At 32.5% G+C, this 21,739-nt stretch overlaps 2 protein-coding genes across 5 annotated transcripts; one reads left to right on the top strand and one right to left on the bottom strand.

Annotated features, from left to right (window-relative positions):
- Positions 1 to 1,223: 1,223 nt before the first annotated feature.
- LOC107022644 (piriformospora indica-insensitive protein 2-like) lies at positions 1,224 to 3,226 on the bottom strand. Its single transcript, XM_015223241.2, has 2 exons — positions 2,750 to 3,226; positions 1,224 to 2,460 (listed from the first exon to the last, which is right to left on the bottom strand). The coding sequence occupies exons 1-2, from the start codon at positions 2,933 to 2,935 to the stop codon at positions 1,249 to 1,251; spliced, it is 1,398 nt and encodes a 465-aa protein (XP_015078727.1). The 5' UTR covers positions 2,936 to 3,226; the 3' UTR covers positions 1,224 to 1,248.
- A 9,026-nt stretch (positions 3,227 to 12,252) lies between these two features.
- On the top strand, positions 12,253 to 21,242 carry LOC107021148 (protein decapping 5-like). 4 transcript variants are annotated; one of them, XM_015221752.2, is made up of 13 exons: positions 12,253 to 12,411; positions 12,531 to 12,683; positions 14,285 to 14,385; positions 16,347 to 16,418; positions 16,500 to 17,408; positions 18,284 to 18,343; positions 18,434 to 18,499; positions 18,647 to 18,712; positions 18,852 to 18,911; positions 19,189 to 19,350; positions 20,211 to 20,411; positions 20,505 to 20,609; positions 20,684 to 21,242. In XM_015221752.2, the coding sequence occupies exons 2-13, from the start codon at positions 12,548 to 12,550 to the stop codon at positions 20,831 to 20,833; spliced, it is 2,088 nt and encodes a 695-aa protein (XP_015077238.1). In that variant the 5' UTR covers positions 12,253 to 12,411; positions 12,531 to 12,547; the 3' UTR covers positions 20,834 to 21,242. The 4 variants fall into 4 exon arrangements, with proteins under 4 accessions (XP_015077238.1, XP_015077237.1, XP_027773811.1 ...); XM_015221751.2 differs by having other exon boundaries at positions 12,525 to 12,683; XM_027918010.1 differs by having other exon boundaries at positions 12,517 to 12,683.
- The last annotated feature ends 497 nt before the right edge of the window (positions 21,243 to 21,739 follow it).

The raw sequence follows: 21,739 nt of genomic DNA, 5'->3' as shown, positions 1-21,739 counted from the left end.
AATAACTCAAGTTTGTATTCATGGACAAACATTACTCTACTCAAATTTTCAAATATCATTTAAAGATGAAACATGGTCAAACGTGTGTAAAGATGGATCTTGAGCCTAGCTAAACCTCAAAAGTTAGCCCATGAAGGAAAAATTGTCCAAGTTCATACATGGAGACCAAATTTCTACCCTTTTTCCAATGTGAGAATTCTAAACACCCTTTCACACGCCCATATCTCGTTAACTTGAGTGTGGAGGGGTCTAACATCGGTGAACAAAGAATTGGAATGTGGTGGGCCTGGTACCATGCAAAGATGAATCTTGGGTCTTACTCTACCCAAAAGCTAATTCATGAAAGAAGAATTGTTCAAGCTTATATAAGGTGATAAAATTCTTATCTCATTTATGATGTGGAAATTCTTAATAGAACGCCCACTTACTTTCTCTTTTACTAGAAAAAATTATAAATCACAAATTTCTGGATCTACTACTGTCTACTAAGAGACGAAAAATAAGTCACAACAACAACAATTCACCTAATGGCTAGGATAATCACACAAGTAGCTAGATATAGAGAACTTGGTGCATATGCAGTTTACCCCTATGATGGTAAAGAAGGTGTTTCCGTTAGATTCTCGGCTCATCAATAATTAATCACACTTTGAAAAAAAAAGTAAGAAGACCAAATTTCTCGATTTGGCCATAATTCAAAGAAAAGTTGTTTAGCTATATGCTATCATTCCCTCTCCAAATTTCAAGGCTTTTTTAATTCTTTTGTTTATCTTGGCTTTCCCTTTTCTTAAAGCCTAAAAATAAAGGTTAAAGCTTTAGGGTCCATCTTAGTGTAAGTGACATTGATTACAACTTAAAACAAATTAAAGAGATCATCATATTAAAATTACATCCATAGTGTTTTTGATGTTTTCTTTTTGATCATTTTGTTATCATTACTCAAAGATTCATTAATTATTTGAGGCAGATAAAGCTTAGCCTTTTTTGCTTTATTTATTTAAAGCATGTTTAGAGTGGCGATTTCGAATTTGATTTGGGTGTAATTGGATGAATTATAAGTGTTTATAACAATAGGCTCATCAGAAATGCTCTTAGTTTCTCGATTCCAGAGAAGTTTCAGTTTCTTCGTCTTGAAATCCTAAATTCGCCTTATTAAAGCCCAAAAAACAAATTCCATCTCATTCATACATACTAGAATAGGCAAGAAATAAAGAAATTCGATCTCGTTAAATGGGACATGAAATTTATTTATAAAAATACGATCCATGGTAGAGACATAAGTATTATTCTTGCAACATAACAAAATGTAAAACGACTAACAAGATGTCCTGAATGCCCCAAAGAAACTATAATATGCTGGGAATTCTGATCGTATTTTAAATTGGAATCTGAATTTTTACTATCAACTGTGGTTTCTTGTTCACATTGTTTTACTCCTTCTGGAACATGACTTGTTGACGTTAACTCGAGGGACAAACAGAGTTTCACATTACCTGAAGCTCGAAAACGACTCCTTAATTGTGTATAAAACCTTTGTGAAAATTCAAGTTTCCCTGTGAAATCATTTCCATCCAAGTATAGAGCATTAATAGTTGATATTTTCTCGAATTTTGATGGAATAGTTCCTGAAAGAACGTTATTACTGAGGCTGAGGAATCTCAGTTTCTTCATTTCTGTCATGGAATTTGGTATGTTCCCTTTCAATCCCATGTTTGAAAGATCCAGCATTTCCAAGTTTTTCATATTCCTCCATTGAATTCTTGTAACATAATCGCCTATCGGATTGTCAGATAACACGAGTTCTTGTAAGGAATCCATTTCTTGAAATGTCTCTGGCAAACCATCAGAGAAATTGTTGTGGCTGAGATCAAGTAGTGTTAGACTCTTTAGTCCTCCAATTTCTCGAGGCAATTTTCCATGTAATCGGTTGTTGCTCAAGTCGAGCTTTATGAGCGAAGATAAATCACCAATAGTCACAGGTAATGCACCAGATAGAAAATTCCTGTTTGTGTCAAGTATCAAAAGATTTGTCAATCTTCCTAGACTAGTCGGAATAGGACCAATAAAATTGTTGCCTGCCAAAACGAGGCGCTTTAGTTTAGTTAAATTGCCTAAAGCTTCTGGTATTTCTCCTTTCAGTTCATTTTCCAGTAGTACTAAAGATTGAAGATTATTAAGGTAGCCAAAACTTGTGGGAATTGTCCCGACAAGACCAGGATTTGATCGGAACTCCAACGATTCAAGGCTGTTCGCGAGACTATCCCAATTTGATATGGGAATTGATTTGTGCTGATCTGAGAGGAAGCAGTTTGAGAAGGAAAGTCTTTTTAGATGCTTGAGGTTAAACAAGTGTTCTGTGAACTTTGCAGCTTGGGAGCAACGAAGGGAATTGTCATATAGGTCTCCAATAGTTAAATCCGTTACGTGCCACAAGCCATTGGAGAAATCACATGATACTCCCTGTGGATTATAGTAAAAAGAAGAGTTCATAGAGTTGATTAAAGTGTTTAGACTAGAGTTTATGTTACGTAAGTTAACATACAAGAACAATTTCAATGCATATAACTACTTGGTTTTAGGAAGTGATAAATATTGCAAATTACCAAACATATTTACTAATACTACTAGAAAAGGTGTGTTAGAAATTGGAAAGCTCCTAACAAGTAATGTCTCTCTTTACACACACTCATTATCACACTGTCTGCAAATTCATATAGTACTTTTCATATAGTTTTCGAATATTTAGTACCTGAATTGTTGTCCAGCCACAAGGATCAGGATAAAGAAATGAACCATTCCACTCATTTCCAACAAAACCTTGAATAGCAGAGTACAATGCCTCTTTTTCATGTTTCTCCATTGGAGATATAGAAGCATCTGCTACACCTTTGTACATAACAATATAGACCCCAACAAGAACAAGCTGAAGTAACATAATGTGAAATTTTTTTGGTAAACAACAAACACAAGAGTGCAATAGCAAATTTTGAAAAAAAATAAATTATAGTTAATTGTTCAATTTGGGATTCTCAAAAACTGGTATAATAAATATAAGGAGAGAATGGAGCACAGAGCATAAAAATTTGTCCTTTTTTTTTTTGCATTAGTTATTGCTACAGCAGTAAAGCAGAGTGAAAAAAAAAAAAAGAGTTGTAGAATAACAACAAAAGACAGAGGATCTACAAAAACTTGTAGCCAAGTACAATAAGAAATGTGGCTCGAGGCTAAAAAGGCATAGATGAGTAATAATCACAGTGGTAATTAAGAACTATAATAGCAGCGCTACCAGTCAGTAGTGAAAACGAGATATGAACAAATTAAGAAAGCTTTTTTTTTATGGTAGAGAATGTTAGGATCAAACGCTTACTAAAAATCATTTTTAGCAATAATAAATGTATTTATTAATAAATAGTTAATTGTCATTAATTAGATCTGACATTATGAAATTAGGTCCTACGCCTAACTCACACCAATTTTGAAACGGATTGATACCATGTGAAATTAAGTATTACATCTAATTCACACCCCAAAAGTTAGCTCAAAGGGATGAGGATTGCCAAAGCCTTATAAGGAGTCCACCTATCTCATTAACCACCGATGTGAGAATTTTGTCATTCTTTAACAGGTATAAGGCTCTAGCTAGTAATTGTCTTTAAGAAACCATATTTAGTGACAATTAAGTTATGATTGTTAATTAATTATCGTTACAATATCAAGCTTATCCGATGAAGTTGTAAGCTACTAGAAAGGTTCAAATGAGTGATCTAAATTATAAGTTTCTCGACCTTTATAGCTTGAACTTAACCCTAGGGATGAATAAATAATACTAGTCATTTAGTATTGCTGCTTCTAATATATGTTGTATTGTGCCAACGTTTATAAACAGCATTAATGAGTATAGGTTAGTGTATTTATTTTGTGACGGTTACAACAATTTTGAATTATTTTACGGCAAATAATGAAAAGTTGTGCTTTGAAATGTGGTTATGGTAGTTTTATTGGGGACCAGCTTATAACGTCATTGGATTCTGGACCATCTTCCATGCAGATCGCAGAGTTGAACTATTGCTTTCTTGTGATGGTTGTTTTTTTTTTCTACGTTACGAATACTAAATCTTGATTAATTTGAACTTTTGATACAATATTTTATTTTTCTACAACATCATTCTGCTTATAACAATGACATTTATTATAAAAGTGCATTCTTAACAAGATTACTCCTCTATAAATAACAATCATACTCAACTACTCAATAGGATAAGAAATATATTATGTATAAAAATAGTCGAAATATATATGATAAATGAGCATTATAAATTTCAGATTTAAATATCTAAAATATGTTTATCAGTTATAGACATAACCTCACGAGGAAAGACTAATAATATATTTGCCTGTTTTACATTAATACTCTTTCTATTTAGTTTATTTGTTAAATTGGTTAAAATGAACCTTCCTTCTTTTTATATCATTACTTTAAAAAAAATTTATATACTTTTATTTATGACAGCTAAATAAGATCTAAAAATCAAATATATATAACAACACGTCATTATAACAATCACGAAATTTCAATACTATAAGACGGTATATATCTTCCTCTTTTTAAAGTAGTTCTCCTACTCTGATAAATGAAGGGCGATAGTGTATACTGATTAGGTAAAGTATTATTGCATATTAGGTTTGATGAACTAAAAAGCCTGTTACTACATATAATAATAGCACTGGAGAGGTTTGGGGCTATACATATATAATTAGTGCATACGGATTAAATAATAAACAATCTACAACTTTATTCTTTACGTACAAAGTTTTCTTCAACTTACATTACCTAAAATATTTAAATAACCATTCACATTAAATTGAAATTTGTAATCTAGAAAAGTAAGATTAATAGTAGTAATCAAATATAACATTTAAATCTATCATTAGGTAATAATGAATAATATACTCGTTTTATGTGTTGCTATTTTAATATTTTCTTCTCATTTAGTCTCTACTTATTATTAAATAATTATATTTTATTATTTACTCTACCTTTTTAGTTTTCATAGTATAACTCTACCTAGTGCCCTACAATCTCATGTAGGTTTATCATTTCATTCAAAATTATGGATGAGTGACATTAAGTAATGATGGAGGACGATGTATTATATACAATTGTTGTATTCAGTAAAACAATACAGTACGATACAATAATACACAATACAATATAATACGATACATTGTGAAATAATACATAACAATCATCCAAATCATGTTGAAATATATATGTTGAAATATTTTATGAGATTATTTTATTGCACCTTTTACTATCCCTTCATTTATACTAAAAACAACATAATAGAATAGTCTTGGAATTCAATAATTACTCATTACCAAATACTCATTAATTCTTTTTATGAAATATCTTTGAAATTATTATTTTTATCCCACCAATCAAATAAATGCATGGATTATATAGGTTAATTCTCTTCTTTATTTTATTTTAAAAATGTTTTAGTGTTCTGGAATATGCCTTGGTAGATCATAGGATGAGTACTGCAAGTCTACTTTGTTTGGTTTAAAATAATTGTAAAGTTGTTGTATTTATCAGCTTGCAATGGAACTACAAAAGTCAACACCTATGAGAAGAAGCTAGCAGTGTATGCCAAAAGCTTTGTGGTTCCCATAGATCCTATTTAAGAATACTACTGCCCTATCAATAAAAAAATATGGGCTTTGAGCCCATGTTTTTGCTACTTTATTAGGAAATAACCAAACAAGTGGCAAGTCCAATATGGTAACTACCACTTCCTTTCTTGTGTTTAAACTATTGGGCCATGCATTCTTTTCTATCTTTGATATAATGTCAAACAGGGACTTCTTTTCTATATCACCCTTACAGAAAGTAAGTGTACATTGGGTGGCACTAGTTTTGCTTTGATATCATGTAAAATTAGGTTTTAAGTCTGAAGTTGCCGCCCAAAAGCTGAAAAGAGAAGGATTATTCAAATCTTATGAGAAGTTTACTTATCTCATTAACAACTAATGTGAGACGTTTGTTATACTTCAACAATCATTGTTACTACCTTTTGTGCCTACTGATTGTTTTACTAATTGAGTTACTCACTAAATAGCATGTTATTCCAATTCCTAAATTGTCAAATGATTTTATTCATTTCTAGCGGTTTTGTGTGTGCTCTATATCTGTTTTCCCCCTTGAATAGCTAAATGACTTGAGTAGGGGTCATATTATTAGGATCGAAATAAAGGTGTAATGTGGAAGCTAATAAAGCAAACCTCAAAAGACAACGAGTAAGAAGATAAATGAGTAATATAGTAAAAGACACAAATATTTAGCGTGGTTCAGTCAACCGACCTACTCCACAAAAGAGATGAGCAATCCACTATGAATATGAGAGCACAAAATATAATGAAAACAACATCACCCCCAACTGAATCTCTCAAAACCCTAGGACTACATAGTAATGTTGATAGTTAAAAGAAACAAACCTCTTTTTATATAGACCTAAACATTTTCCAACAAGAAAAGAACTAGTCAATCCTAAACATTTTCCTAAAAGGAAAACATATATGTAGTAAAAAAAAAAACTTAGGGTAATTAATACCAAACAAATCTCTCCCTTGGTCTGAATTTCTGAAAAAATAAATTTGCTCTACCTTTGTCGCATAATCATCAATAATTTGCATCTCCTTTGCAAAATCTATTTCTCGACACAGAGAATCTCTCTGAAACAATTTCTCCAACAAAATCTTCATAAGTATCAAATAGGTTGCGACTATAACTAGACCTGTCAGGATTAACACCCAATTTTTAACATGGTTCAATAATTGATTATCGAACCACTAAACCTAGCTCCATCATTGAATCATTGCATCCGACTCCATCATTGAATCATCCAATTTGTGGCTATATTATTAAACTTGATCTCATACCACTTGTTACGATCGAAAATAATCAAGACATTTATTATATATGTAGTCATTAGAAGAATATTTGTAACCCTCATATTGTTTGGAGCTGTTTGAATTGAATTCGTGACGTGGATGGAAAAATCATAATTAGATTTTAGTTATAAAAACTGTGTTTTGTGAAATTAAAATCAATGAGATTTAATTGGTTGAGAAAGATGATCAATCAAATCATCTTTTTTCATAAACACAAAAGACTTTCCCCTTTCTAATCAATGAGGGACAAAGTTTTTATGCAAAATGAACTTTGTTTTTATTTAGTTTTCTCATTTACTCCACTTTCCATTCATAACAACTTAAATCCAATAATAACGACAATGAAGAAAGGTTGCATTACATACACCAAGGCTAAAAATACATCAAAATTCACCAGAAGTAGATAAAGCATTTGAAGAAATCATGTCTTGGTTAATTAACAAACATCAAATTGATTAAATTATTCTGTATACTCTTTTCGATACAACAAAAATAACTTTTAGCGGCAATAAATCGACACATTAATAAAGAGTGTTTAAAGTCTTTACTGGCATTAGTTAAGTATTATTAGATCTGATGTCGCTAGAGCCTTTGGAGACATATACAAAGAGTGCTAATTGTTGTTTAATTGCCACTAAAACTCATTTTTGATGTAGTGTTAGTTGGCCATGTTGATTAAATTTTTCTCTATATAATATCTTAAATCCGTCGATCAGTACATCTAGTAGGTCAACTAAACAATAAAATCGAACACTTGGGACCAAATAGGGAAAATAAAGTAGCTACAATTGTGCAAGTAACATAACTTAAATTGATGCTTGATGCTTACATATACTTGTGTATATCGTTTTTTCGTCTTCGTTCTAAATTTTTTTAGAGGAATATGGAGGAAGAAATTAAAATTTCTAAATCTCCAGTGATCTAATTTTTTTATTAGTTTGTTACTAAAAAGAATAATTCAATAATTAAGAGGTCATAATGCAAATGGTAATTTAGGTTTAATATTAGTAATCTTATGGGTACGTGTTGAATAACTTTTCTTATCCACATATATTATACGTAAATAACTAATTTTTCTTGCTTCTAGTAGTCATTTGTTTATAAATAAGGTAAATTGAAGTGATGGTTAAAGAGTTATGAGCATCTTTTTTTATTTCATGTTAAAAGTTATTATGAACATATGTTGTTAAAATATTGTCACTCATCAAACTACTAGTAATGAGAAAGAAATTAAAACATAACATGTTATGTATTTGCATGTTTATAATATAATTTTCATCAATGTAACAAAGTAGCTTCATTAACGGGCCATGTGTTCAATTTGTATGTTTTTGGCAAGTTTAGTTCTTTGTCCGAATATATCTTATGCGACTTTATTCATTCAATCAAATCTCTAAACTTAATCGGATTAGTAGATCAATATTCGGTATTCGTTTAAAATTTCAACTAATTTAAAGTTATGTTTAATAAGTTTTATTAAAAGAGAGCACTATTTTCCTATCATATATCTATAATTGATATCAAAGATGTTATAGTCATTTCGCCACAATTATATTTTTGGTGATACTCCAAATAGTTAGATTCTATTTTCAACATATCGACACCTTTGTTGTTTTCCTTACGTTGTGCAAATCTTTTTAAACAAACAAACGGGGGAGTATAATTCTTAATATTCTTTTTAAAATAACTATTAATTACAGTAAAATCTCACTAAATTAATATAGATGAGACTATGAAATATTATTATTCTATAGAGGTATTATTTAATCGATAAATTAATATTATTAATTTAAAGAATATTTTGAGATACAATGAAGGATAGTTTTGATTACATCAAAATAATCGTATCATACTATAATTTATGTATCATAATTATGGAATTTACTTCAAGAATAAATTTATTATGTATAAAGTATAATGAATATATCAAATAATCTATCTTACTAAATTATGTATCATATTTATTGAATTCATACGGAAAAAAAACAAATTCATTATATATAAAGTACAATGTATATATAAATATATATATGGTTCATTGTAATATGTATTTTTGTTAAATGACTAATTGTAAATTAAATTCAAGAATTCAAGGACTCATAGTAAAAATAAATTCATTATATATAATGTTCATTGTTTTTTTAATAATCAAATATCATTCATTGTATCTTTACCAAAAACATTCAATTATGATACTGAAAGAAATAAATTATATAATAAACATAGAATTTTTTTTGAAACCATACTAAAAATGACTTCTCATTTAAAAGGCTTTAAAAAATCAACAATGACATACTCCCTCTGTCCCTATTTAGTTGTCTACTTTAGAAGTGACACACATATTAAGGCACCAATTATTATCATAGGTTAGTTACAATTTTACCCTTAACTCAAAAAATTATGCAACTCACCAAGTATAATAAATGTATTTTCTGGTTTCAAAAAACATGCATTACAACTTAGTAGTACTATAAATTTTTTAGAATTAAATAAGGGCATACTAGGAAAAACATTCTTGTCCTTTCTTGATTTGTTAAAATTGACAAGTAAATAGGGACAGATATAAAAGGAAATGTGGACAAGTAAATAGGGACAGAGGGAGTATCAGATACGTAAAATATTATATGAGTACAAAAGAGATCATTCAACATGCACTCAAAAATATATGGAGTCGTGACAACTTTTGGATGCATAAGAAAATTAGATATGAGCTCTAATTAGATTTAAATTTTAACCAAAAATAAAGTATAATAGAATCATATTTTATTAAATTATCTTAGCTATATTTGTACTTTTAAAGAATTATTAATTTATAATATTAATTGGATCATATATTTATATAGGGATCTTTGAAAATATATTATCTAATTATTTTATCGAAATAAGCAATTTTTTTCATTGACCCAAATTGAGATCTGAAAGAAATATTATCTTAGAAAAATTATTAATTGTATATGTTCGGTTTATCAAGTTAAATGGAATGTACATAAAAAGAAAAATAAACATTTATATAATAATAACTGTATTTACTTTGTCCACTTTTACTCATTGATTTTGAACTTTGTACGTTCCTAAAAGAATTACTTTATTGCTCAATAATTTTACCTATTATGCATTCTACAATAAAAATCCGAACATTCTATAACAAATCCAAATTATTCCATGCTTATTATTATATATCTTTTTTATAATAGAATTCCACAACTTGATTCCAAATTGAATCAATTTAAAACTATCTTTTCACTTTTGCAACTTATTCGCAAACAAAATCACAATAGTTCTAAATTTTGTTATTTTTGGCTGGATTAAGTAAATTTCAAAATAGATATCAAATGCAATATGAAAAAAGAAATATTCGTACTTCCCTAAAATTCTTATTTGTACTCTCACGGCTTGCTTTTTACTTGTTCAACTTGGATTGTGCACGTTTTTAAGAAATAATAATTAATATTGTGATAAAATGTGAAAAATCCATTTTTAGTATAAAATTAAGAAAATAATAATTAATATTACGATAAAATATGAAAATATATTTTTAGTATAAAATTGATAATTCTTTATGAAATAATAATTGTGCATTATAGCAAATTATTAATTCACAATAAATATTATAACTACCGTTTCAATTAAAAGTAATTTTCACATATAACAAACATAAAAAATATATTTGTATGTTATAGCAATAATTTGCATAATTGCACTCCATATCCAACATAAATGTATATTTTGCTATACAGATACAAAAAAAAAACAGTTGTATAATTCGCCATACATATACAAAGATCAGTCATATAGTCTGTGTTCGTATAAAATGAGAAAGACAAAAGAAAACTGGGCAGGAGAAAATTGTATTTGTATAATCATAAGTGTATAGGACGAAAATATATGCATTTGTATTTGTATATACAATTTTCTCTCGCTTTATACAAACACAAACACAATGTATACATTTGTGTTAGTATAAAGTGAGAGAGGCGAGTGAGAGTGACGAGCGAGATCTGGAGAGTAGCGAGTGAGATCTGGAGAGTGGCGAGTGAAATATGGGAGAGGAGAGAGGGAGGAACGAAAATATATGTATATGTACAATTTTCACTTCCTTTATATAAATACAAACCCATTTTGTACATTTGTATTTGTATAAAAGTGAGAGAGGCGAGCGAGACTACCACCAAATCGAGAGTGGTGAGCGAGATTCCACTAGAGAGAGAGGAAAAAATAACAATAGTTTACTATAGGGTACAATTAAATCAAACTATGTTTATAGCATTTAATAATTTAAATTAATTGTTTGCTATCATATACAATTTTTCCTTCATTTAATTCTAATTCGTAGCACACATTGCCATTCTCGCCTATCTCCCTTGAATCTCGTCCGCCACTCTCAATTTTCTCCCTCGCTTCCCTCACTTTTATACAAACACAAATGTACAAATTGTGTTTTTCTTTGTATAAAGCGATAGAGACTGTATATACAAATATAAATACATATCTCTCTGTCTTATACACTTATAATTATATCAATGCAAATCTTCGTCTGCCCAATTCTCTTCTGTCTTTTTTTCTCGCTTTATATAAATACAATGTACAATTTGTATTTGTCTAAACCGAGAGAGATATTTGATATATATAAATACAAACGTTTTAACTCAACTTAATTGTATACAAATTTAAATTTTAAGCGAACATATAAACACAATCATTGATACGTATACATAGTAATTACATATATACAATTATCTAACCGATATATGTATACAATTTACCTCTCTCCACTCTCTCGCTTCTCTCCTAATCTCGCTCGCAACTCTAGCCTAACACAAAGAACATATACATATACAAGCATAATTTTCATAGACAAACACCCAATTTACACAAATTGCTGTGATTTATACAAATTAGATGCGCAAATAGCAAAATTATAGTTATAGAATGGTATTATAATTTTTTATATTTGCTATACCTACAATTTACTCTAAAAGAAATATTAGTACTTTCCTGAAAACCTTAGTTATATATTCTCTTAACTTACTACTTTTACTTGTTTAATTTGAACTGTGCATATTTTTAGAAATAATTATCAATATTATGATAAAATGTGAAAATGTATTTATAGTATAAAATTGAATGAATTTCTAAGAAAAAAATAAAATATGAAAAATATATTTTTAAGTATAAAATTGAATAATGTTTTAAGAAACAATAATTGATATTATGATAAAATATGGATATAATTAAATGAAATGTTAAAGAAATAAATATCAAAATATATGTTTTTGGTATAGAATTGAATGAGAAGGCGAAGCAAGATAGTAAGTAAGTAATACCCTAAGAAAAAGACAAAGGCAGAAAAAGAAGTATTAAAGCGAAGAGGAAATAGAATTCTCGTGTGATTAGCTCTACTGTTTTTTTTTAACACTGGGCATAAGGAAGAAGAAGCGTCCGACCTCCACTCTTTGCCAGGTGACATCAAGCGGTTTCTTATGGATTCTTCCTCCTTCACATTATCTTTTTTTCCTTTTTTTTTGGTTTCTCCGCACTATAAATTCATTCTCACTGATTCATTAGGGTTTCAGTTTCAGCACAAACAGATTCCGCAATGGCAACGGCGGCCTCTAAGGCAGCCGACTCCTACATTGGGAGTCTTATTTGCTTGATCACAAAGTCTGATATACGCTATGAAGGATTTCTATTTCATCTTGATGCTGCTGAATCAACAATCGGTCTTCGTAACGGTATACACACTCACTCACACTCTGTTTTTTTTTTTTTTTGATTATTATGTAGTAATTGTTAGTTTGTGAATGTGTTAAGAGTTTTGTTGCATGGCTTTGTGTTATCTAAAAAGGAACTGTGCATGTTGTATGAACTGAGAATTGAATTATACAGTGTGATCATGCTTGTTTATGTTGTTATGAATTTCTAATGTTTGGTGTTTAATACTTGAAAGGTGAAATAGATATAGATCTGTTTGAAGGAGTTTTTGAAGGAATGTGTTAGGGTTAATAAATTTGGAAAGGGAAAGAAAATGTGACGAAGGAGAGAGTGAGCACAAGGGAATTTAGAGGATGTGTTTCATTTGTTCTCTGTCTTAACTTGCTAGGAACTGATGCATAAATGTGGTTGTTGCTGTTGTTGTTCCTTTTGTTTTGATCTTTTGTAATGCTGTTTCCGGTTTGTGTCATCCATTAGTTTCTTGTTTAGGTCGTTGCTTGTTAAAGTTTAATTCATGAATGTAGCACAGAAAAAACATGCATCCTTTTGTTTTTTGGTTTGTGATTGTGTAAGGGTTTCGATGTGCAAAGGATTTTATAAATGAACTCTTTTGATTTATTCGAAAAAAAGACCCAATTTTTTTTTTAACTTAAAGCGAACCAGTTGATAGCTACACTTTGAATGGAAAATGTGAACAACTGAGGGTCCTTGTGTAACCATCTGAAAATTCTTATTTTTTTGTTTACCCTGAAGTTCTGAGTGATCCATGCATGCACATGCCACGTGTGAGGAAATGGTTTATAAAAAAGATAGATTTGTTGCATGAATTGATGTCTAAGTGTGTTGCTGAATCATACATCCTATTTTTGGTGCCCTGATATATTAAGTAGATGCTGAATCCTCGTAAATTTTTTATTATTGTAATATGGCTGGTCTCTTGAGTAAGTGCGCAGAAGGAAACATATTTGAGTCCAGTTTTTCAACCTTCCTGTTTATATAAAGGCTAGAATTGAATTGCAACCAAGGTGTGGTGTCGTGGTCAATGAAGTGGGTTAAGAACTACGATATCTTAGGTTCAAATACCAGTAGAGACAAAAACACCTTTCTTCTCATTTGTCTTAGCCTTAGTGGACAGTTTTACCTTGATGGGAGGTGGGAGGTATCCTGCGGAATTAGCCGAGGCGCATGGATGCTGTTCCGGACACCAAAGTTATCAAAATAATTTTTTATAAAAAATAAAGGCTAGACTTGAATTTATTTTATCAAAAAAAATAATAATAAAGGCTCGATTTGAATTTCAAGACGAATTTGTTCAAAAGCAGATAATTACTTCTCTAACAATTATTTTAAGATTAAGCTCTTCCTTTTCTATCATGGATAATCTAGAGAATCCTGTGGTTAGTGTCTCCTCGTGTCATAACAAATGTGATGGACTTTTCTAGTTCCTGTAGTTTATGGCTTTCTCTTATCACCCTTTTGTATTATTGAGTTGTTTGGCTAAATTAATAATAATGTTTTATGTTTAGATATTTGGCGGTATAGTTTACTTGTTTTGTCTTGAACTCTTAGCTTCATATCGTGTACATTTAGTGACACCCTGAGTCATCTGTTTGTGGTCCAGTGAAATCTTATGGGTCAGAAGGACGAAAGAAGGATGGACCTCAGATATCTCCTAGTGACAAAATATACGAGTACATTTTCTTCCGTGGTAGTGATATAAAGGTAAGATCTATTTCTGTCTTTACCTGCTTACTTTGTGTGCTTGGTAATTTTATCGGAACTGGATTATTGTAATTAAAACTTCAAGAAACTTTTTTCCCCATCAGTCACCAAGTGGTCAGGGTCCTTTAGAGGGGCAGCGGAGATGCAGAAATATTACTTTGGCTATTCCAACAAATTTTGCCGCTGTACTTTTTATGTAATTCCGATTGCTTTAGCCTGTTTGTCTTTGCGAATATGGTCAAAAGCTAGTACTCTAGTTTTTCCCATCCAGCTCTTCAGATGCTTTTGAAGTTTGGTTAAGCAACTAGGATCTTGGTTTTAGTGTACTAATAATTGAAGATGACTATTTCATATTCATTCTTCTTCCATGTCTCCTAACCTTCTACTTTTCTGGCTCATGCATGCTTTCGTGAGGAGTGTCCATTGACGATAGAGATCATATGCCAAAGTAACACCAGCTCACAGTAAGACAGAAACCAACCACCAGCTCATAGTAAGACAGAAACCAACTTTTCATTCCGTCACTTTTGTTTTCTTCATAGTTCATAACCTTTTCCTGAAATCTACAGATAGCTACCACCTAGCATGCAAGAGTAGTTGGATTATTTCTTGTTCAGTGTCTTACATGACCGTTCCTGTTACCTTTTTAAAAAAATTGTACTCCTCCAGAGTCAATTTGGCAGTTTATCATTAGAGTGCATGTAATAATAGTGAATAACTACGTAACATGCAGACTATGCTTGCATCTTCACGACACCGTCAGATAGCGACCATGCAACTAGTAACATGCAGACTCTGCTTGCATCTTCACGACACCTACAGATAGCGACCATGCAAGAGTAGTTGAACTATTTCTTGATTAGTGTCTTACATGGTCATTCCTGTTATATATTTAAGATTGTACTCTTCCAGAATCAGTTTGGAGGTTAATCATTAGAGTGCATGTGATATCAATAACTACTAAACATGCTGATTCTACTTGTATCTTCGCGTCCAACTGTTTCTAGTTGCTAAAAACTTTTACGACCATGGGTAGGATGAGGTTGGATCGATAGATTCAATAGTGAGAATTCTTATCCCGACAGACTAAATAGTGTCAGAGAGGATGCTCAGTCCAGTAGGTTCTTGTTCAGCCTATGTCCAAGACTAGCTGGCTAATTTGATAAGAGTCTTCCACTGCTAAAAACATATTAGTTCTACTGTTATCCTCGTATGTACAAGGTATACTTTTAGTTTCTTTTTCCCTTTGAAAAGAGACCTCAAAGTGAATGCCGATACCCATTAAGTATTTTCTGACCAATAAGATTACTTTTACTTACTGCTAAGCTCATACTGCAGCAGTTATTATTTCCTCTTATTGGAAAAGTTGGCACGAGAGTTTATAGATTTTGTTAGCTTGTAGAATTTTATTTAGGAGTTTAAATGCCACTGCTTTGGGACAGGAGTTAATTTCTTTTCTACTATTTTGTATCCATGGATGCTCATCAGTAGATTCTGTACCTTTCTTTAGAAAAATGAGACATGAGGTTCTCAACATCTCTTTTCTTTTTAGGTTCAAGGCTTAAGCTACTGGGTAACTTATGTTTCCCTTTAAGCCTCAATATACTAGACAATGTAGAACTCTTCTATGTTATCAGATTTAGTGGTTTAGAGAGTGGTATTAAAGGGTTGGCATCAAATTCTAAGAATGTTTAGATGGATCCTGGTGCCTTAATAGAAGCAGTATCAATTTTATGCTTGTAACAAGGAAGAAGCCATGCGTAGGGAAAAGGGGAATTGGTATTTTCAGTTGGAGAAGTGGTCTTACATTTGAATTCTCCTGAAATGTTGTATAGACTTTAGCGCATGTCTGATGAAGTACAGCTGAAATAATGTTAGACCCATTCATCTGAGGGTATTGTTTCTGTTGTAAATATAGACTCATTCTGGATTATCTCCTTTTCTTTTCCTTCTTCTCACAGGATCTGCAGGTTATATCTTCACCATCCCCTCAAAGTACAGCAGTTGTTCCTGATGATCCCGCCATAATACAGGTATGTTGATTTTAATATGGTAGATTATCCTATTGTTGCATCATATAAATTTAATTAACTTTGTGAATGTTAATTATTCAGACTCATTTCCCTAATCCAACACCACCAACCATTGGCATGACATCTCCTGGTGCTGTACAAGTAGCAGATGTTAGTACCAGTGCACCGTCCATGCTCCCTGTTGCACCTTTCTTATTGAATCTGCCTCCAAATCCGTTGCTACCAAGTTCTAACCTTTGGGGCTCATCACTTCCTCCTCCGCCTGTAAATATCAGTGGGCCTGCTGTGCCTAATTATTGGCCAGGATTAGTTGGGTCCTCAGGAGGAGTGTCTCATTATCAACAGCAACAGCAACAACAACATTTTCCTCCGCCACCACAAAGTTTGGTTGCATCCCTTCCCATTCAGCAGCAAGCGCAACACCAAAATGTGAATGCATTAGCCGGAGGATCTAGCTTGGCTGCACAACATCACCCATTGCTGCTGCCTATTAGTACTACTTCCCCTAATTTACTTCCTGCCATGCCGTCTCCATCTGGGCAATCCAATCCCAGGCAGCCTGCTAAACCGGCTTTTAATTTGTTATCTATTCCAATGCCAAATGATGCATTCCGTACTCTTTCAACTGTAGCAGTGGATTCTTGCCCAAGAACTGTGGCTTCTCTGGAAGCGGAACTTAATGCCAATGCTAATCTGACTCCAGTGAGGAAAGAACCAAGTTCCGTCATTAGCCCTTCCGGTTCTTTTCCAACATTTTCGCAAACAGTGTCATCTATTGTAGACACAAAAGGTGCATCTCTCAGCAATCTGTCAAGACAATCCCTCTTGACACCAGAGGTACAGTCAGGAGAGAAGGATTCCTCATCATCTCGGTCAATGCAAAATCCAAACTTTGATGTATACACTGGTCAAGCATCAGTATCAGAACCTCTGCCATCAGGGAGTACTGAGGAAACCCTGGAGTCATTACCGAAATCGCCAACTAAAATAGTATGGAAGCTTGCTCTCCCTCATTCTCTCTTCCATTCCTTCTCTCATATATTGTGTTGTGTTCATTAATGCTAAACAACTGATACTTTAGCTTAGATGTTAAAATTGCGAACCTACTGTTTCTGTGTTATGATGATATCTTTTCTTTTCTATTTTTTGGTATTTGTGTGTGATTACACTTTTTTTGTTGTTATTGAGTAGTAATTAAATTCTTTAACCTGTGCAGAAGTAACCAGCTAGGCCTTGTTGCAGTTACTTTTAAATGGCATTATAGAAAATATATTAAAGAGACCCTTAACTGAATCCACTAACATTCTATGAATCATATTTTTGCGAGGATTACTCACATTTACCAATTTAAAATACTTGTGCTCTAACCTCAAATAAATGCACATGGATATCATCGTATACCGTCTTTATGTTTCCTATTTACTCCCTTGGTCCAATTTATGTGGCACTGTTTTACTCTACACGAACTTATAAGAAAGAAAGGAAGACTTTTGAAACTTGTGGTCTAATACAAGCCTTGTACATTTATGTGGATATTAAATCATCTCATTAAACATAAAGTGAGAATTTTAAAAGATGATTTGTTTCTAAATATAGAAATGGGCATTCTCTTGGAAGTGTGGTATATTAATTGGGAAGAGGGATTACGAAACGAATTCTGTTATGTACTTAAATATAATTGTTATGTTATTGATTGCATAATTTTCTGTCTTCTTTTTATGTTTGCAACATTATGTATTCAAGTTTCTTACTTGTTGTCTACTGCTGAATTTCATGAATTTTCTATTTGATACAATAACTTGGAGATTCATGTATGCTTTTGCGTGCTGACACCATCCTTCCTTTCTTTCTTTCTTTCTTTCTAGTTACGCGGATCTACATCGTCTCATCACAGTAGAAGTTACTTTGCTCAGGGAAGAGATGGGGTAATTTTAGCATTACTTGGTAGTTTTTATTCTCATTTGAGCCTTCAATGGTGTTGGTGTTTACCTTTGGGTTGTTTTATGTTCATTCAGGCACATCAAGACACATCATCCACTCATCACAACAGTAGAGGACCCCCCGCACACAGAGGAAATGTGGTAACCTAATTGACTTATTTGTTTGCCTAGGGCAAACTCCTTACTTTTGGTCCCTTGCCCTCCTCAAGTCCCTAACCCGAAAAAGAGAAGTTTCTTTTCTGTATGCTTTCTGACATATGCCCTTTTGCTCCTTATAATTTGTTTCAGCCAAATGGAGGTCCTGTTTATGCACAACAAAGTTACAGGAAATATGCATCAGGAAGAGGAAATGGGGTAACTCTAATTAATTAGAGCATGTGATCCATTATTCTGTCTTTATATGTATTTTGGCTAAATTAAGTATTGAACCATGTCATATCTTACCGTTAACCAGAAAGTAAGGAAGTGATTTCCACTTTTCTTGACCTTTCAGCTTATTGGAGCTGCTCTACATTCTCGTCAGAGTAATATGGTCATGGGCAGAGGAAAAGTGGTAATCCAGTTGGCTAGTTTTCCGTTGCTTTTTAATCTTTTCGTGCTTATAATTCTAAAGTAAATTTCATGCTTTTTCTATGTTTCTTTTTGGAATTGGTCTTTTCTGATAAAGTCAGTATTACAAAAACTTTCCACTAGCAGTTCATTCTCCCTTTCTTCTGATGACTGCCAAATTTTGCTTTGTCCTTTGATTCTATTAACTATCTACTTGAGTACTTGTATTCGTCTTATTATAGCCTACCACATTCTTTAACATATTTTCCACATCGTTTCAGCCAAATGGTGTTCCTCAACACAATCATCGCAGCATAGGAATCCAATTCCGGGATGGTGTTACTCAACACAATCATCGCAACACAGGAATTCAATTTCGGGATGGTGTTCCTCAACACAATCATCGCAACACAGGAAGTCATTTTCGGGGACGTGGAGCTAAGGTAATTATTCTTTTAGCACTTGATCTCTTTGTAATTTTTGTGTGTGGACATATGACATCCTTGTCAATTCTTTGTTGCTATATTTCCTTCTCAGTATATTAGTTTAGTAACGTCGAGGCATTTAAGTCCTCTTGTGATTCTTGGATTGTGTTTGTTTCGTGTATTTGCAAAATTTCTACCTACTTCTCATTTTCCAAAATTGCCTTCAGCATTCTCACTGCGAAGGTCACTATTGTCAAATATGCCTTTGTTATAGCCCTCCAAGTTCTTTTATCATGGTAACACTTGCATTATCTCCTGAGATGCTTTTTCTTGTCATCTGATGAGTAATAGGCAATGCGTACTTAAGATTCATGAAACTTGGAATTGAAATTAACGTGTTTTTATTTTTATTTTTAGAAAAATTAGAAATAGCCAAATATCCATATGACCATGAAGCATGTCAGTTAAATTAATCTCCCATAAATATGCCTTAGCTTGGATGCAAAAGCTCTGAGAATTACAATTTATAAGTCTTCAGATGTAGTAATAAATTTGCCTCTCCATAAATGTCCCATAAATATGCCTTAGCTTGTTTCCAGTATTCCATAGTTGGGGAGTGTTGAATGATGATAATTGTTTGAACAAGCTGCAAGGAATGCAAGCCTCTTGACATTTTCTCTTTGTATCCCATTTTGATACACTATTGACTTGGCAAACTTTGTCCCCTTCTGAATCATTGGGAAATAGAAAGAGTGACCTGCTTCTGATGGAAACATATCCTCTCAAATATCAAAGATAAAACTACTCGTCTGTTTGTTAAGTGTTAACTAACACAATTCTTTGTACTCAGAGCATACTTTTCTTTTTCTTTTTTCCAGAATCCCCTTGTGACTAAAAGATTCTCCGAGGATTTCGATTTTGAGGCAATGAATGAAAAATTCAATAAGAAAGAGGTATGGGATTTTCTAGGTAGAAGTAACAAAGATGAATCAGATGAAGGAATCGGGGATGAGAAAGAGATGGATGGAAGTGATGCGGAGGATGCAACAGGGGATGGAAGTGCAAAACATGATAACAAGGTAAGCTGCAGGTGGAAAAAGTTTATATTTGCCTTACCAATTATTTTCTCCATGTATCCCTCAATTTGCTGTTGATGACGTTTTGTTCTACAGTCTGTCTATTGTAAGGAGGACTTCTATGATTCTCTTTCTTGCCATGCACTTGATCGTGAATCTGGGAAAGTGAAGTTCTCTGACCAAAGGAAAAAAGACGTCGAGGTAATTTTAATATCTTTGCTTTAGAATTTCTCTTCAATTTTATTTCTGACGAGACTTGTTTATGTGTTTTCTAGACATTTGGTGAGATTCAGAAGAACCCACGGGGTCGTAGTCAGGGAGCTCGCATGTCAGGGGGGTTACAACAATCATACCGTGGAAGAGGATATGACAATGCACGTGGTGGGCGTGGCCAAGGAAGAACTGTTTGGGGTCGTGTCACTTGAAAAGAGCTTGTATATGTATGTACCTGTGAATGGTGTTCAGGAAGTAGACATCACCCGGCATTATCTAGTATTTAGTCATAGTAAACTTGTAGTCAGGTTTAACTTGACGTTATCGTTAGTTATATATAAAATAAATAAATGATAGAAGGGTAGAGTTTGCTGCTGAGCACCATGGGTTAGGACTACTTAAAAGATGAGCTGTGTGTAGGACTTGAGTACGGTTACTGTAAGAGTATGTAATCAGTCAGTGAGCTGATTACCCTGATACATAAGCACTAGGAGAAACACGTAGTAAGTCTAGCTGCCTTGAATAAAATCTTTCATGAACTTTTGTGAATAACAAATTATCGACATGAAAACATTTTGCAGTGTCGTGCTTTTATTCTATATGGTCAGCACTTGTTCATTTCCTCTTGAGATTCTTCTTAACATAAAAAAAATCCTTTCATCTTATTCCCATGGTTGTATTCTTGTACCCTCTGGTGAGTTGTATTAGCTTCTCCTTCACATAGGTGCAAAAAGAAGTCACCACCTCTTTTTTATATAAACGTCTAGAAGAAAGGTATGAATTGTAGATCCTTGGTCAGTGTTACCAACTCCTCAAAGTGAGTGTTCACTACAATACAAGTCATAAGCGGACATGGGACATAAACCCAGAAAGAAAGGATAATAATAAAAATGACAAACAAGTAAGAAGCATATGTGTGCCGTCCCCTATTGTAATAAAAAAGGCGAAGTGGTGCGTGGTGACGCTTCCCCGCATTTGTGTGAGTGAATAGGGCAAAGTTGAAAAAGGATGACTCATAACTTTAATTAGCATCTAAAATTTATCACCAAAATTAATTTAATCAAAGATTAGGCCACGTCATAAAATTGGTATAAATATTTAAAGGAAACTAACAAGGA

Source organism: Solanum pennellii, chromosome 6 (assembly GCF_001406875.1).
Source record: "Solanum pennellii chromosome 6, SPENNV200".
Lineage (NCBI taxonomy): Eukaryota > Viridiplantae > Streptophyta > Magnoliopsida > Solanales > Solanaceae > Solanum > Solanum pennellii.
This window is presented reverse-complemented; position numbering and strand designations above follow the sequence as displayed.

Excerpts from the sequence above, each read along its gene's own strand:
- LOC107022644 (XM_015223241.2), bottom strand. The coding sequence starts at position 2,935 with ATGTTACTTCAGCTTGTTCTTGTTGGGGTCTATATTGTTATGTACAAA. Across the intron at positions 2,461-2,749 it reads GTGGCTGGACAACAATTCAG|GGAGTATCATGTGATTTCTC; the intron begins GTACTAAATATT and ends TATAATCCACAG.
- LOC107021148 (XM_015221752.2), top strand. The coding sequence starts at position 12,548 with ATGGCAACGGCGGCCTCTAAGGCAGCCGACTCCTACATTGGGAGTCTT. Across the intron at positions 14,386-16,346 it reads TCCGTGGTAGTGATATAAAG|GATCTGCAGGTTATATCTTC; the intron begins GTAAGATCTATT and ends TTCTTCTCACAG. Across the intron at positions 18,344-18,433 it reads TTGCTCAGGGAAGAGATGGG|GCACATCAAGACACATCATC; the intron begins GTAATTTTAGCA and ends ATGTTCATTCAG.